Raw genomic sequence first — 16434 nt, forward strand, 5'->3', positions numbered from 1 at the left:
AAGTAATCATCATAAGTACTCGAATTTACGTCAAATTCTAATCGACACTGTACGGTAAAAACTAAAAACTACCAGTCTCCGTGGTTTGAGTCAAATGATTGAACTTTGATTTGAGTTTAGTATAGGTATATAAGTATGTGCTCAGATTTGTACAAGACCTTATTGACCAGTCCTAAATTAATAATATAATTAAAATTATTTACAATATTAAGTATATCAGAGATATTGGATTTGTGAAGTTTGCTCAAAACAATTTAATCACAGTATTGAATTAGCATTTTATAATACCTTCTCACACAGATACTTAATTCATAACCTCGAAGGCCTTGATCCGAAAGATCATCTTAATACACAACTCATAAACAATTTAGCAATATCCAAAATCATGAACACAACAACATCGCAATCAAAATATCCTCCCATTAATAAGACATGGCGATTAATAAAATATACCTACAGGTTGTAAAGTACTTTGCTTTCGTCGGATAATCACAATGTTGAGAAACATGCAAAGGGTGGTGCCTGTTGAGAGCTTTAGAGCGTATACGCACTATGCGGGTAGCCGCATTGCGGGCAGCCGTCCGGCTGACCGCAAGCACAATTATGTACGTAATATTCATTTCTATGCGCACTGTGCGGTCTGCGGTAGCCGCATCGCAGTGCGCATAGAAATGAATATTACGTACATAATTGTGCTTGCGGTCAGCCGGACGGCTACCCGCAATGCGGCTACCCGCATAGTGCGTATACGCTCTTAGAGTGACTAGTAAAGTGAACAGTTGTCAGTTTCAATCTATACTAATATTATAAAAATAAAGCTGAAGAGTTTGTTTGTTTGTTTGTTTGAACGGGCTAATCTCGGGAACTACTGGTCCGATTTGAAAAATTCTTTCGGTGATAGATAGCCCATTTATCGAGGAAGGTTATAGGCTATATATCATCACGCTACGACCAACAGGAGTGGAGCCACGGGGGTGAAACCGCGTGGAGCAGCTAGTTAGATATATTTATGTATAAGTCTATAGTCTATACCTTACACAAGTAAATTACGCGTTACGTTTTTAAAGGGACCAAGTATGCAGAGATAATTTGACTAAGACCGTTGCCTGTAATTATCTACTTGGATCCAATCGTGGCGCTGGATTTTTATCTGTCACCATCTCTTTAAATATAATTTCTAATAATAATTTTAGTGAGAGTTATCTTTACTATCAGTTTTACTAGATAAACAGAATGAATCATAATTATGCTAGATAGAGGTAAATTAACAAAATAAGTTTACATGCCTGTGCTAAAAAGAGCATGTGGGCACTGAAATTGGTACTACTGGTACTGGGTTGGTGGAAAGAAATATCATTGCATTATATTCTTTATAGAGCAGGCTCCAATGAGATGTTCGTTTGCAAAAATCGCGGACCTAAATCTGACTTCTGATATATATTGTATAGATCCCAGACATCCTATAGACAGATGTTGCCAACCAGTTTTGTGGTCCCCCTGCCCGCACCCCGGTAATTAAATATGGCATACAAAGAAAAAAATAAAAATTTCCAAAACATGCCGTGTGGGGTATCAAATGAAAGAGCTTGTTGAGTAGATCACGAATATATAGCATACTATATACATTTCTTACACTTTCTCTAAGATTTTTTAGAAAATTTACGAAAATGGTCCATTTTTGAGTTAACTTTAAACCACTATAGATTGAAAACTCATGAATATATTTTTTAAATTATTAACAACAGTCCATTGTTTATGATTCAATAGTTCGTAATATAATATAAGTGAGCTATGTGGTGGATTTGATGAAAATAACTATATACTATATGAACTTGAAAATATACTTGCCATCTTTGAATGCTCCCCCCACTCCCCCATGCAAATATTTCACTGTACGAAATATTGAATCGTAAACAATGGACTATTGTTAATTATTTAAAATAATAATTTAAAAAATATATTCATGAGTTTTCAATTTATAGTGGTTTAAAATTAACTCAAAAATGGACCATTTTCGTAAATTTTCTAAAAAATCTTAGATAAAGTGTAAGAAATGTATATAGTATGCTATATATTCGTGATCTACTCAATAAGCTCTTTCATTTGATACCCCACACGGCATGTTTTGGAAATTTTTATTTTTTTCTTTGTATGCCATATTTAATTACCGGGGTGCGGGCAGGGGGACCACAAAACTGGTTGGCAACATCTGTCTATAGGATGTCTGGGATCTATACAATATATATCAGAAGTCAGATTTAGGTCCGCGATTTTTGCAAACGAAACTCCACTGAGAGTCCGGTCTATTATGATGTTACGAAGTCAAAAGCAAATTATTATGTTAAATGTAAAGTTAATGTCACTGTCTCTAACGATACCTAGCTTAATAGAATAGGGGACGAACCTCTAATTGGTTTAATCAAAGATAAAACGGTTTACTAATCAACCCTTAGAGGATTATCGCCTCGTCAACCCCGAGAACAGGATATTAAAATAAACAGACGCACATGTCGAATTTGAATGTTAGCGTAACGGCTAACAGCTGACGGAAATTAACATGTGTGACTGCACGACATTGAACAAAGTGTACGTTAGACAGATTTTTATTATAATAAAGAATATATAAATTAAAACTTTTGTAAAATAAACGTGAAATTGTGAGAGGAGTTAAACCTATCAAATGTTTGTGGTATTATTAAGGTTGTAATAAAATAAAGAAGATTTGTAGTTGTTTAAACATTACCTTTTACACTTATAAAGTGTGCAGCTAGCTATAAATCATTTACGTAGTTTATCATCAGTGTTGATATATCCGAAATTAATTAATTTCGGATATAATAAGAAACAATTCATACGAAGAAATCGTGTCAGACAACAATAAAAACATTACATGTCTTTTAAGGAAACAAATGAACACAAATAGCTAGTATTTTATTTATCAAAAGGAGATAAAAAGTTCGCTGCAAGTACTTCTGTTAAATACGAATTAATTGTTTTGTAATTACTGCAATGCCTCAAAATACTCATTGCCGATTTAAAGCGAATCATCGCGATAAACATTGAATAGCGACGGCGATGAAAACGATATAAAAATAAATAAATACCGCTATAAATTTTAATGGATGATAATTTACACGAATCATTTTATTTCAAAACACATACAAGTCATAATCATTTTATCTTGTGTCCGGTTATATCTTATATGCAAGGTGTGACTGGCTAATTACTGAATTGAAGTTAAACAAACTCTTATATACCATGAGGATTACAAACTAATCTATAAATAAGTAGGACATCGGTTGTTCGGTGATTATGAGCTATAATATAATGGGTATAAAGACCATAATTGTATATGTTTAGGTGCGATTGATAAAGGTGCGCGTGCGCAGACCCCTCCCCAAGTTGTTGCGCACGAGCTCCTCTCCTTAAAGCCACACCTGGCTATGCATTAAAATTATCGAACCATGTACAAAGTAGATAGGTATTTAAATGTATAAAACACAAATATTGAGAGTTCAATAACGAATTATTGCGCTGTAACTTTACGAGCGTTCATGAAAATGCGTCTGTCTGCTGCATATATCCATTCATTTGTATTTATATCCCATTCTGATATCACTCACATAAATATATTGTAACTGTTATAATGGCTTTATACTTGTACATCATGAGAACTTCATTTACAATTTATCGTATTCCGTTATCCGTATTAGATATGATTTCGTAGATAAAAATCCGACCGACATTTAATTGCTCGCGATTAGATACGATTCAATTTAATGACCGTTAGCGTCAATTAAATAGCGAATAGAGAATTTTCTCCCTCTCACTTTCGGTATGTTATTTTGATATTACGTCACGACAATAACATCGCTTGCTGTGATGTGTACAGATTATACATTCAAATATTTTGGTGTGGTCAAAACCTTAATTAACGAATGCAAATGGACTGCTTTCCCTTTGCTGTAATTTACCTCAATTTTTTTGAAAAAATTATATCAAACGCAAGATTCTCATATTATTAAGTCTGTGGGTATTGACTATGAGTAGTTTATCAAACTCATTTTTAGCCAAGTATATTTATTTTGTAACTAGGTATGTCAAATATTCCGGTAATTAGAAGTACATAATGGAGAAAAAACATATATAGTACTAGAGGTCCGCCCCGGCTTCGCCCGTGGTACATATTTCGCAATAAAAGGTAGCCTATGTCCTTTCTCGGGTATCAAAATATCTCCATACCAAATTTCATGCAAATTGGTTCAGTAGTTTAGGCGTGATTGAGTAACAGACAGACAGACAGAGTTAATTACGCATTTATAATATTAGTATGGATAGGAAAATTACTATTTTGGAAGTGTAAATACATACTTACCACGTAAAGATTAAAACATATACGAGCATATTTATTATCAAATCTGTTATCACAAAACGTTTCTGAAACGATTAGGCTGGCCCTTTCATAGATATGGTTACCAAGAATCGATAAAAGGACTCCATAGGAGTTTCCACATGATCTTGGAAGAATCAATTTGTTTATTAATAATAAAAATATATGCTCAAGCTTGCATCTAATTATTTCATTGAACATTTTATCATCAAATGACTCATTGAGTGAATAAAAAAATATTAATTTCAATGGGTGATTTGGTAAAGACGCGTAAGTACATAATATATTTAGGAACTTTAAGAAAATTTATTCCACTGACCTATTTCAATATATTATACAAAAAACTTATCTTTCATTAACAATTTATCTCTATTTATGCACTTTTAAATTGCGTATGCAATATGCAGTATTCTGTATCTATAGTACTTTATTATTTATTTTTCTTATGTACGTCAAGGTTGCGTGGAAGATATTATCGTTTTAGTGATAAATGCCGCCAATTTCTCTGAAGAAATTTAATTAAGCGTTTCTTATCAGTTTCAAAGACGTCTCCCTCTTCAAAACGAAGCAAATCTGCAAATCACAAGTCCTTCATGATAATATAAATAACGTAAGACTATTAGAAGACGTCTTCGAATGCGATTCACGGTGGAGACGAAGGAAATTTATATTTTCTTACATTATTGTTAGACAGGACACAGAAGAAACGTCGATCAGTGAAACCGAGGCAAGCATAATGCCCCTGCCCCCATCTGCCCCTAACCCCATTGGAGAACACGAGATTTCACATGAGAGTTATAGTAGAGAAATCAACATATTTGGCATAATGACATTTAAACAACACTCCTAATTTACATTTCCTTATACAGAACTGAGTAACAGACTATAAAAAGTCCCAGTATAGTTCAAGCATTGTGCAATGCGTACGTTACTACACTTCGCACGACTTTTGCATAATAACTGGTTTGAGCGCGACAAAAATCTGTTGTGTCACTAATGGCTGGTTCACACTTTGATTAGTGCGAGTGCAGGTGATGAGTAGTACTACGTGTGGACAGCGACTGTTTAGTGCGAGTGTTTAGTAGGCTGTGTAGTAAAGTGAATAGAAGCGTGTTCTATTTTTTTGCGAGTGGACTGCGAGTAGCCACGTCCCGCGCGCCCTCCCTTCCCCCTCACTCGCAGCGTGCCTGCACTCGCACTAATCACCTGCACTCGCAGTCAATTGGACACTACTCGCACTACACACCTGCACTCGCACTAATCACCTGCACTCGCAGTCAATTGGACACTACTCGCACTACACACCTGCACTCGCACTAATCACCTGCACTCACACTAATCAAAGTGTGAACCAGCCATAAGAGACGAGGTCGAGACGATGTATGCACTTTTTATAGGATTGTTACAATTGTAGTTTACAAGAATAGCGCAGTTGTACCGCTTAGCTTCAAACACGACGATCAATGATATATGACTCTTCTTAAGAGTGGGCAAGTTCAGGAGTCAATCTTGAATTTGACTCCATTATAAACAAAAAATACGAGGAATGCAAATAAGGAGTAAAATAAGAAGACGGATATACGTAGATCAAGCAAGGTAGCTACTTAGCAAACGCTGATTTTCAGTAGAACCAGATTATAGTGTCTTTGTCCGGATTTTACTGCGGTTTTAAATAGGGGGAAGTTGTATAGTTCATAATTGGTTAAGACAAAGCGTGCGTTCAACTGCAACTGTCAAATAAATGCCTTCTACACACGCAAATAAATATAATATGGTGGAATATTACTTAAATGTTATTCAAGGAAATGTTTGCAAATAGTAATTGTAAGCACATACCTATATTGCCAGAATTCTAGGAAATCCTTATCACAATATGTATATGAAATTAATGCAATCGCGAAGGCAACAGAAATGAATTGTTTTGAAATAACATAGCGTATTATTTTATCAATTGTTTGCAATGGAGTACTTACTCCAGAAATAAGTGGTATAGTTGATACTATATATAGTTGATAGTTGATTTCTTTGTGTTTTGTCATAACAAAACAAAATAGTTGCAGTAAATTTTTATTTAAAAATTTTGATTATTTAATGGCGATTCTCAATTTTTATGATAGAGCACAAAAAACGGATTACTTATATCTGAATTTTGCTCTAATAAAATAATTCGATACACATACACTTTATTCTGAATAAATTCTACTCGATAACAATCGTTTCCAATTTGGTATTTGAAGAAATAAATAAAATTGGTCCTTTTTAGAATAAAAGACGTAAATTTCATTTAATTATTGTTTGAATTATACAGGCCCCAAGGGTCCATTATAAGAGTAGGCAAGCTGGTGACTGAACTAAACAATAATTACGAGTATGTCACTTATAGACTACAGGCCCGTGTTGAAAAAATTATGGGTCATTTGACCCACCACCTGACCTATCTAGAATGATATAAGAGCATAAAATAATAAGATTCAGCACTATGACGTCACTTGTAAGCTGTCCACCTGAGTGCAGATGAGAATTCGAAGGTTCAGGTAGAGATTTTCTCCCCTTGTCTCCATGATTTTTGTACGGCGTTGCGGAATAATGGCTTAAAAGCAGTATAGAAATAGTATGACACAGATGCCGTACAAAATCAAATGACCAAATTTACCCCGGCAACTGTCGAAAAATAAAAATAAATTCCGACTTTGTGGACCACCATTTTTGTACGGCATCTGTGTCATACTATTTCTATACTGCTTTTAAGCCATTATTCCGCAACGCCGTACAAAAATCATGGAGACAAGGGGAGAAAATCTCTACCTGAACCTTCGAATTCTCATCTGCACTCAGGTGGACAGCTTACAAGTGACGTCATAGTGCTGAATCTTTTTATTTTATGCTCTTATATCATTCTAGATAGGTCAGGTGGTGGGTCAAATGACCCATAATTTTTTCAACATGGGCCTGTAGTCTATTAATTACTATTTGACATTTAGTATACGGTATAATTTCTAACTAGCTGCTCATGTGTATGAAATAATGACAAAGAATTTATGAGAGCAATTTTATTTATTACGTAATGATTAATAACTTGTACCAACATTCAATTTAAAACCACGTTTGAATACGAAGAGGTAATAGATCATTTCTTTATTAATGATTGGTTATAAAAATTGTTCATTCCACATTGTAAGTAATGGTTATAGAATTTTAATCACAATGCTATATTAATGTAATATGTTGACGTCCGAGATGAAGGGTTCTCATTATTATCGGTTCAAAAGTATGTACCTATATAATAAAAGTTATTTACAATCCTATAAATACGATATCAGAGAAATTTGAAGGTGTGAATATGCAGATGCATTGTTACTTATCTATATCTACCAACAATTTATAGCAACCGACATCATAAAAGCGAGATAATTTTTAATGGGTAAAAGTGAAGATTTAATTATGAATTACAAAACTGCATTTATACATGTAATATATTCATTTAATTCAGATCTTAGTGTAGGTGGCGACTGGCGTAAAGCTCTAGATTATAATTTAAAAACAAATCGTGGGTTGGATCAGTGTGTCCTAACAAAACGGTTAATTATCATAATCGTGATTTTATCTAGCTGGTATGGTAATTCGATCATGTCACTCATTTCTAGGCACGATCTGTCGCGTGTCGCGTCACTTTCTCTGAGGACGGCGCCCGCGCAAGGTTTCTGTTTCGAAGGCGCGCATGCGCTCTCTCTAGCGGAATGCCCGAGGATGCTCGGACTGGAACCTTCTAGAAGTCCTTTTGTGTAAAGATAAACAAAACTGCTTAAATATTATACAATCATTCATTAAAAGGTGCTGAGTATGTATTACAGCTGGTGGCTGGTGGTAGCCACTTTCAACAACTTTTACGAAATTTACGATTGTTTAAAATGGTTTTTAAGTTACATTTTTTTTAAAACTATGCATGCGACCCTTGCAATAATGACTTATTGATATTCGATAGCGCATCTATCCAGGAATGCTATGCTGAAAACTGTTGGGTGTGAACAGAATGTATAAAACCGAGGGATATTTATAAAACACAAAATATATTTATCTGAACTGCCACAACTTCCTCTATCTCCAGTTACCAAGTAGGTACATAAAATTTTATTGAAGTAGCTACTCATATTTGATGGAAATACATATTTGATTAGAAAACGAGTGTGACTATTATATTATTCAAAACTTTCATTGCGTAAATTAGATTCTTAATGAATTGTTTTCACAATGAACTTGGCAATTGATATTGAATTAATTATTCCAAGTTCAGTACGCAAATCCAATTATTTCTACTATCGTCGATTATTCTATCTGACCGCTATACACGCGAAAGCGTCCGTCATAGACGATCTTTAACATTATGCTTGCCCAATAAAAATTAGCCAAACCAAAATTTATTTTAGATATTCATTACGCCATTCACATGCAATTCACGTCTATTTTGGCAAATATAAAAATTAATTAAAACAACCATTAACCCGCATCCGCGCAATAAAAAACGCGGGTTGTCTATTACCACAGAATAAATATTCGCTATTACTTCCGTAAACTATTACGTTCGAGATATACTGAATCATCTTGTCTATAGTTGCGTTCATAGCGACCATTTATTTAGGATGCGCGAGCTCAGGCGACTAAAGAGTGCTGTCTCGTTACGCGTAAATAATATAATGCCAATTAAAATTATATAATTTTGCTACATTACCATACGTAATTCACAATATGATATATCTTGGTTAATAATATTAGATAAAAAATTGTATTCCTTTAATTAGACTGACTCTATTTCTGAGTTCGTAATAATTGTCTTTCATTGTACATACCTACCTACTAACAAAACTACGAAATGAAAAAGTTATCAAGCATATTGATATCTTCACTTCTTTCTCCTCACATATTTGAAATACACAAGTAAGCAGCTAAAATGACCATGCAATTTTTAATGACTGTAATTATGGGTGTTGTGGGTATTTATAAAGATTGATAATGTCTCATTAAATAATATAGTTGTTGAGAGTTTGGTTGTTCTGTAGTTTCTAATTTCTTTAAAGACAGCAATATTACGGATCAGAGATTTAATTATATATTGATATTACTTTATTGTATATAAACATATCTTGTTTCTTTAACAAGATCTGCAATATTATAAATTACACTTGATATTTTCAATCAGCAAGCAAATCAATAAAAAGCTAACAACAGTTACTTTATAGCGATGATACAAAAAACTCATAGCTACAAAAAGACGATGACATTGGCACAATAACACAGTTTCCAGTGCGGATGCACAAATAAACAAATTTAAAGTAAAACAGCTTGGCAAGCGCCCAACGGCAGTAGCGAATACACTTTCTGAATGAAAGTTATATTTATGTTTTTGTTTGTATATAAATAGATGACCACATGTTTAATATTCACATTCGAGTTATTATAATAATTATGGAATACATAACTTCATATCAATGGTAATAGAATTATTTGGAAATGTTTTTAAATTTCATTTCAAGACATAAAATATAAACATTTTATGTCTTGAAATGAAATGTACAAGTAATTTAAATGTTTATCCTTTTCAAAATTTAGATTGTTTCAGTAATAGACAAATATCTACAAGCTACATAGCCAAAAACGATTATATTCTAATAATAAACGTGCTAATGTTATAGACAACGGATAGTTTTAAATAGAAACTGAAATGTTTTATATCTGAACGATAAAATCCTATACATATAGAAACAGAATTACGAAATTAAGTCTGATAGGAGATACTACTCACGAGTCATACTAATATAGTTCTATGACATGAAATACAAATTAATTAAAGCAATTGAATGTGTTTGATAATAATTGCTATGAAAATAGTTATAGATCACTATAAGTATCTAGTTACGGCCTCCTTGGTACAGTGGTTGACGCGTGTGCGTAGAACCAAGGGGTCCTGGGTTCGATTCCTGGTGGAGATGAAGAAAAAAAATGTCTCGGTAAGGCAGGATACAGAAGGCTGATCACCTACTTGTCCCTAAATAAAAACGACCAGTGAAACAGATGTATAATGGATCTGTCCCTTACCCAACTAGGGGACATGGGACTTCACTTTATTATAAGTATCTAGTAATTATTATTAATCTCAAGATAACATTGCAGCTAAGTTATATTATCATAATTGGTATTTCATTAATCTATAGTTTAAAATAACTAGATACAGAAGTATTTGGGAACAGTTTTCTAGGTATTCTATCTTAAAAGTTTTTATGGTTTCAATAATGTTAAAACTAGATCAAGATTATCATATCATATGAATTTTCCCAATTAAAGGTGTAACATGATACTGTTTCATTGATTATGTATGGAACTTTTTCCTCAATAAATTTTAAAGCAACGTTATTGTAGTATTGAACTTATATAAGCACAAAACTTAGGTATTTCGATTAAATTTGAATGACGAAAAATAAAACAGAAAACAGGTTGTGGTGCACTTTTCACATTAACTAATGGGAATACCAATTAGTTAATGGTAATAAATAATAATTATCCTTACGAGGCCATGAGCTAATAGCCATAAAACGAAATTCTAAAAATAATAATTTATATATCGGGTGTTCCACGACAAATGAGTCATGAATGTTCTATATACAATAATCCAATGAAGAAATGACCTCATCTCAACATTTATGTCAAACCGTAAATCTCAAAACATAATGGTCATATACATAATGCATCAGACACAAAACAACGGCAAGTGACCTAAATAACATGCATTACAAGTGCAGTAATAGTATACTTTCATGCATATACGAGTCTTCCATACAAGTCGTGTTCTCAAAACTGATAATTGTAAACGATTTCGAGATCATTGAATAGCGGCAAAAAATCCCTGACATTGCCAACTCTACAAAATATGAATATCAGCTAAGTAAGTGCAATGTTGTTAAGGTGACCGGAGTAGATAATCCTGAACAAAACACGTGCTAAAATAAAACAATACCTTAATAATGAGCTCGATTTCAGGAACGTCTCCGTTCGCCGTTCCATTTTCAGCAATTTCATCCGACATCGTATTTTCAAATAAACACTCGACTTAAAAAAATATTCGACAAATATTCACTGAACACACAACCGTCACTCAGTCACGTTACAATTTTACTAGCTCACTTCAGGTTATTCACTTGACGGTTGGGGCTTGGGCACCTGTTTTGTGAGAACTTCACGTTGGAATCATTGATGATTGATTCAGAATTGATGACTTGAAGGAGCTTGAAGAAGGCTTGAAGGCAAATGACTTAACCACGACTAAACTATTTATTTATATGTGGCATTACGATAGTATGAATACGAAATTAATAATTCATGTAAATACATTTGACACACACTACACAATAAAGTTGTCTTCCTTCTAGTAAACTTCCTAATTGTATATGGAAATGGAATCATTATACACCAGAATTATGACTAAATCTTAGATCATTAAGTAATGATCTAAGGACTAATTAATAGACTATACTTAATTATTAGTAATAATTTTTATTTCTATAAATTAATAGTTTGTTTCGTTATAGTAGTAACTACTAATAATAATATTATATAGATTTATTTATAAGAAACTGTACCTATCTAGAGTCTAGTTTTGATAAATATTGCAATCTTATTGCAATAGACAATTAAGTATGCATAAACTATAGATCAATATTCACCACGCATTACTTGCTCTGTGCACCACACTCCATAAGTCTATAATCTATGACATTGACAGTTGACATTTCCTTGTTGATCACGTATTTTATTGTTGTTATTATATATATTAGTTTATTTGTAAAATTATCTGAATTGGTTTCCATATTAAGTTAAAAATGAGTTCAAATGAAGTAGAACAAGCAACGACAGCTCCTAAAGAATTGTCATTTGCTGAAAAGCAAGCAGAACGCATGAAAAGACTCCGAACCTTGCACAACGCTAGAAACGAAGCAAGGTCCCACAATCATCAAGAAGTTGTAGCTGAAGAAGCTAGAAACAAGTTGCCATCAAACTACGAAGCCAAACGCCGCCAAGCAGAATGGTTAATGGACGACCAGAATAAACGCGAGGAAGCATCCAAAGAAGGGAAAGATTACGACCGAGTCAAATTACTTAACATATCAGCGGTAGAAGCAGAAAGATTGGAACGTAAAAAGAAGAAAAAGAACCCAGATCAAGGCTTCTCGACCTACGAGCAAGCGACAGTTAGACAATATAACCGTCTCGTCAAGAATATGCCGTCAGCAGATATGGAGCAATATGAACAGCAGAAGCAAAAATATGGCGACGCCTTTTACGGCGGTCCGAACGTTATTATTCACGGGATGCATAAAGACAGGAAGGAAGCAGTGGATAAAATGGTAGATGACTTGGAAGGACAGATTGCTAAAAGAGCTAAATACTCTCGGAGACGTACACACAATGATGATGCTGATATTGATTACATTAATGAACGGAATGCCAAATTCAACAAGAAGTTGGAACGATTCTATGGAGAACACACTGCAGAGATTAAACAGAATTTGGAACGAGGAACTGCAATATAAATTGCATTGTTTTTATGTTATTCTGTAAATAATGTAAATCTATTAAGAAAAGGACAATAATGGTATAAAAGAGTGACTTCTCTTGAATTTTTTTACAGATAATTTAATTAAATTGAGTAGTAAATCTTATTTATCTGGATTTAAATAATTCATAATAACAGTTTTCACATGAATTTAGATTCCTAGGCACTTTTTAAAAGTATTTATTAGCATTTCAATGAAAGGATTTGAAAATGATATATTAATGTTTTTAGTTCTCCAAAAATAATAATGATAGTAAATTGAATACCTACCATCCCTGTACTGTTCATATAGCTACAAAGGCAGATATAATTTCCAAAATGGATTTTAAGTGAAATAGTTAAATTCAATATACAAATTTCTTGATACTCTCATTTCCGATGTTCTTTTTTAGAATGTATTTTTACCATTCTTCTTCAAAACTTTAGATATTAAACTGTAGGATAAGATAATAAAAAACAAGTTAAACAAATTTCAATAACAAGTTTTATTTTGATACACATGATAGTAAGTACATATACCAAGTATAAGATACATATCCTCTAATTCAAATACTATAAAGCACTAGAAATGGGTAAAACTGTGCAAGTTTTAACATTTTTGGTGACTTGTAATAAAATAGGAAGTCCAATTTATTTCTAACTAGCTGCTCCGCGGTTTCACGCGCAATGCTCCGCTCCTGTTGGTCTAAGCGTGATGATATATAGCCTTCCTCGATAAATGGGCTATCTAACACCAAAATAATTATTCAAATCGGACCAACAGTTCCTGAGATTAGCGCATTCAAACAAACAAACTCTTCAGCCTTAAAATATTGGTATAGATGTTGCAAGCAGTAGCTAACTGTCTAATGACTAGTGATAAATGTCTAATTTATATTCAGTACATTTTTATAAATTAAAAACATTTGTAAATATTATGTACCTACTTAATTCTTAAAGTTCTTTAAAATGATACGAATATTTCGATGATAGTTTTGTTCATTGATTTCTTTTGAGCTTTTTGTAGAAAAACATTGTAAGCCATCGATTTATTATATTTTCGAATAGTGACTCATAATTCAACACGTATTCGTTAGGTACAAAATAATTTAAAAACTTGCACATTTTTACGATAATAATCAGAAGCAAAAATAACAATACATGGTACTTACTCATAATATATACAATTATAGCTTTTTATCTATTTAAAGCACGCTTAGATTTTTAAGAAATGTGGATATATTATATACTATTGATTTCAACTTTGAAGTTTCAATTATATTACTGTTTCTACTCTAGTTGATTTTTAGGTATTCTGATGGAAGTTTAATATATATTATGTTGCCTTTCAATTGCAATTAAAATCAAAGCATGCTAAATAGATTCAAGCTAAAGATGAGCACAATTTTATTTATACATACAAATGCTTTTTACTTAAAATAAGTACATAAAGCTGAATAATCAATATGCCTTCAAAATTCTATATGATTGCAATTTTTTTTCCATTTAGAAAATAACAGGCCTATTCAGAGCATGGACTAGAAATCACAGTTTAAGTTACAAATTTTACCAGTTCCTTTTGCATACAGATTACCAAGGTTCAATCATACGACTTTGATATTTGGTTGATTGCATTATGCTTGGATGTTACCTACTTAATACTTTATTACTACATCTGAAAAGCCTTCCGACTGCTATCACAAGCGAATTCGACCAGATAAGTACAAAATAACAATAATTATCTCAACATGCGTATGTTGGGAAGGCATCTAATATTAAAAATGTAATGAGGGTAGTTACTAAAATTTCTTGTTTGTAATTTGTAGTAGCGTCTATTGTTCATGACTATTAAAGAAAAACATCAAAAGTAAAGCTTCTCTAAAGCACGTTCATTATTGTTGGGCAAGGAATTTCGGCATTATGTAGTTAGGATTTTTTAAGGCCTTAGTGAGAGCACAGAATATGTTGTGTGGTCTTAGTTGTATTTCACATGTGATTAAGCGTTACATTTTGAATATGAACCAAAGAATATGGAAGATTTGCAGATAGGCAGTTTGGGGAGAATTATTAAAGACTTGTATTTATGGCAAACATTTGATGAGCAACAGTTGCATAACAATGTTTTTATTGAAATATTGTCGCTCCTCGGTCGAGAACTTTTCAGTGCATGCTTCATGCAGTGTTGCGGGTTGCCAGCAAATCCGCAATATGTCTATTCAACTAGGTATTACATTTGTTTAAATGTTTACAATGAATACGAATATCACAACGAGATGAAAATATACGGACTTCAAGGGAGCTTCGCTATCCATTTTTCTATGGATAAGTAACGCATTATCCGTTTATCATAGAATTATCATCATAATATATATTATCATAATATATGTAACATATTAATTGTAAGTATAACAGCTGTAATCTATGATCTAAATTAAAGAATTGCATATATATTAGCAGGGGCGCGGCATATCTATGTTTAAGGTATAATACTTATGATAATCTCACAATATTCGGTCATTGATGAGTAGATCCAGGATAAAATAATTTAACTACGGTTTCTTTATTAAACATTGATTAAGAAACAATCATTTTATCTTTAGAATACGACACAAATGGCCTAATAATAACTGATTATCATCAATATTAATAAAAGATAAGCAATGGAAGTGTTTATCTCACTATAGCAATTCTTGGAAGAGCATTGCATTGTGATAACTCATTTTATCTAAACAATTTTGATAAGGTAAACTTTTTTAACTTTATTTGAAAACACAGTGATAAAATTGATACATGTATTTGAAATCAAATATTCATTTTGTGTTGGTAGACGTTTACAATTGGGATTACTAATGGACCTTCTAGTACCTATTCTATTTTCTATGTCCACGGATATTAATTAATGTCTTCATAAAATAATGTCGAACCAACAATAATTATGGCTTTTATTATATTTTTGTCAGACGTCTGTCCTTAGATCATGACTCAGCAGGAGAAGCCAGGAGATGCTAAGCAAGTTATATTTAAATAAAGCAAAGGCAAAAAAAATCACTTCTAGATATAGTTCTGATTGGTTTAGGCGGCTCTATTTATTTCCTCACAAAGAATATTTGAGTTCTTGAAATATGAATCATCGTTGCATGTCGTTGCTCAGTCGTCAATTCTCGTCAAGAATGTATCTTAAAATTCTTTGCTCTTTGCTGCAAAGACACTGTTTTCAAAATGTTATAACATCTCATACTTTGGTTGTTTTACATAATCGCTTACAAACTCTTTATTATCTTCAAGTATTATTAAAAGCTAGTAACACTGGATAATAAACTTTTTCATCATCAATCCATAAAATATATTGTATCGACTTTAAAAGGAATAATCGAAACAAAATTACAAGCGACATAAAATTCTGTAAAATAAGTAGGACTATATTAAACATTTATATTGGAGGACAATAATTAAGGAAAATACT

At 32.6% G+C, this 16434-nt stretch overlaps 2 protein-coding genes across 3 annotated transcripts in view; one reads left to right on the forward strand and one right to left on the reverse strand.

The window, feature by feature from the left end:
* Clic (chloride intracellular channel protein 5) overlaps positions 1-11633 on the reverse strand; it is a 42568-nt gene extending 30935 nt beyond the window's left edge. Inside the window, exon 1 of one of the 2 annotated variants that reach the window (XM_089705765.1) lies at positions 11397-11633. In XM_089705765.1, the coding sequence (XP_089561891.1) occupies positions 11397-11465 (69 nt within the window). In that variant the 5' untranslated portion in view covers positions 11466-11633. The remainder of the gene's footprint in view (positions 1-11396) is intronic. The other variant, XM_089705766.1, reaches the window with a different exon arrangement.
* Positions 11634-12148: 515 nt separating this feature from the next.
* Positions 12149-14115, forward strand: LOC149480873 (pre-mRNA-splicing factor Syf2). The gene has a single exon (XM_089705877.1). The coding sequence runs from the start codon at positions 12259-12261 to the stop codon at positions 12967-12969; it is 711 nt and encodes a 236-aa protein (XP_089562003.1). The 5' UTR covers positions 12149-12258; the 3' UTR covers positions 12970-14115.
* The last annotated feature ends 2319 nt before the right edge of the window (positions 14116-16434 follow it).

This window comes from Colias philodice, chromosome 17, assembly GCF_061535455.1.
Source record: "Colias philodice isolate Cphi_HAF_F1 chromosome 17, ilColPhil1 Martin Lab GWU primary, whole genome shotgun sequence".
Taxonomy (NCBI): domain Eukaryota; kingdom Metazoa; phylum Arthropoda; class Insecta; order Lepidoptera; family Pieridae; genus Colias; species Colias philodice.

Excerpts from the sequence above, each read along its gene's own strand:
- LOC149480873 (XM_089705877.1), top strand. The coding sequence starts at position 12,259 with ATGAGTTCAAATGAAGTAGAACAAGCAACGACAGCTCCTAAAGAATTG.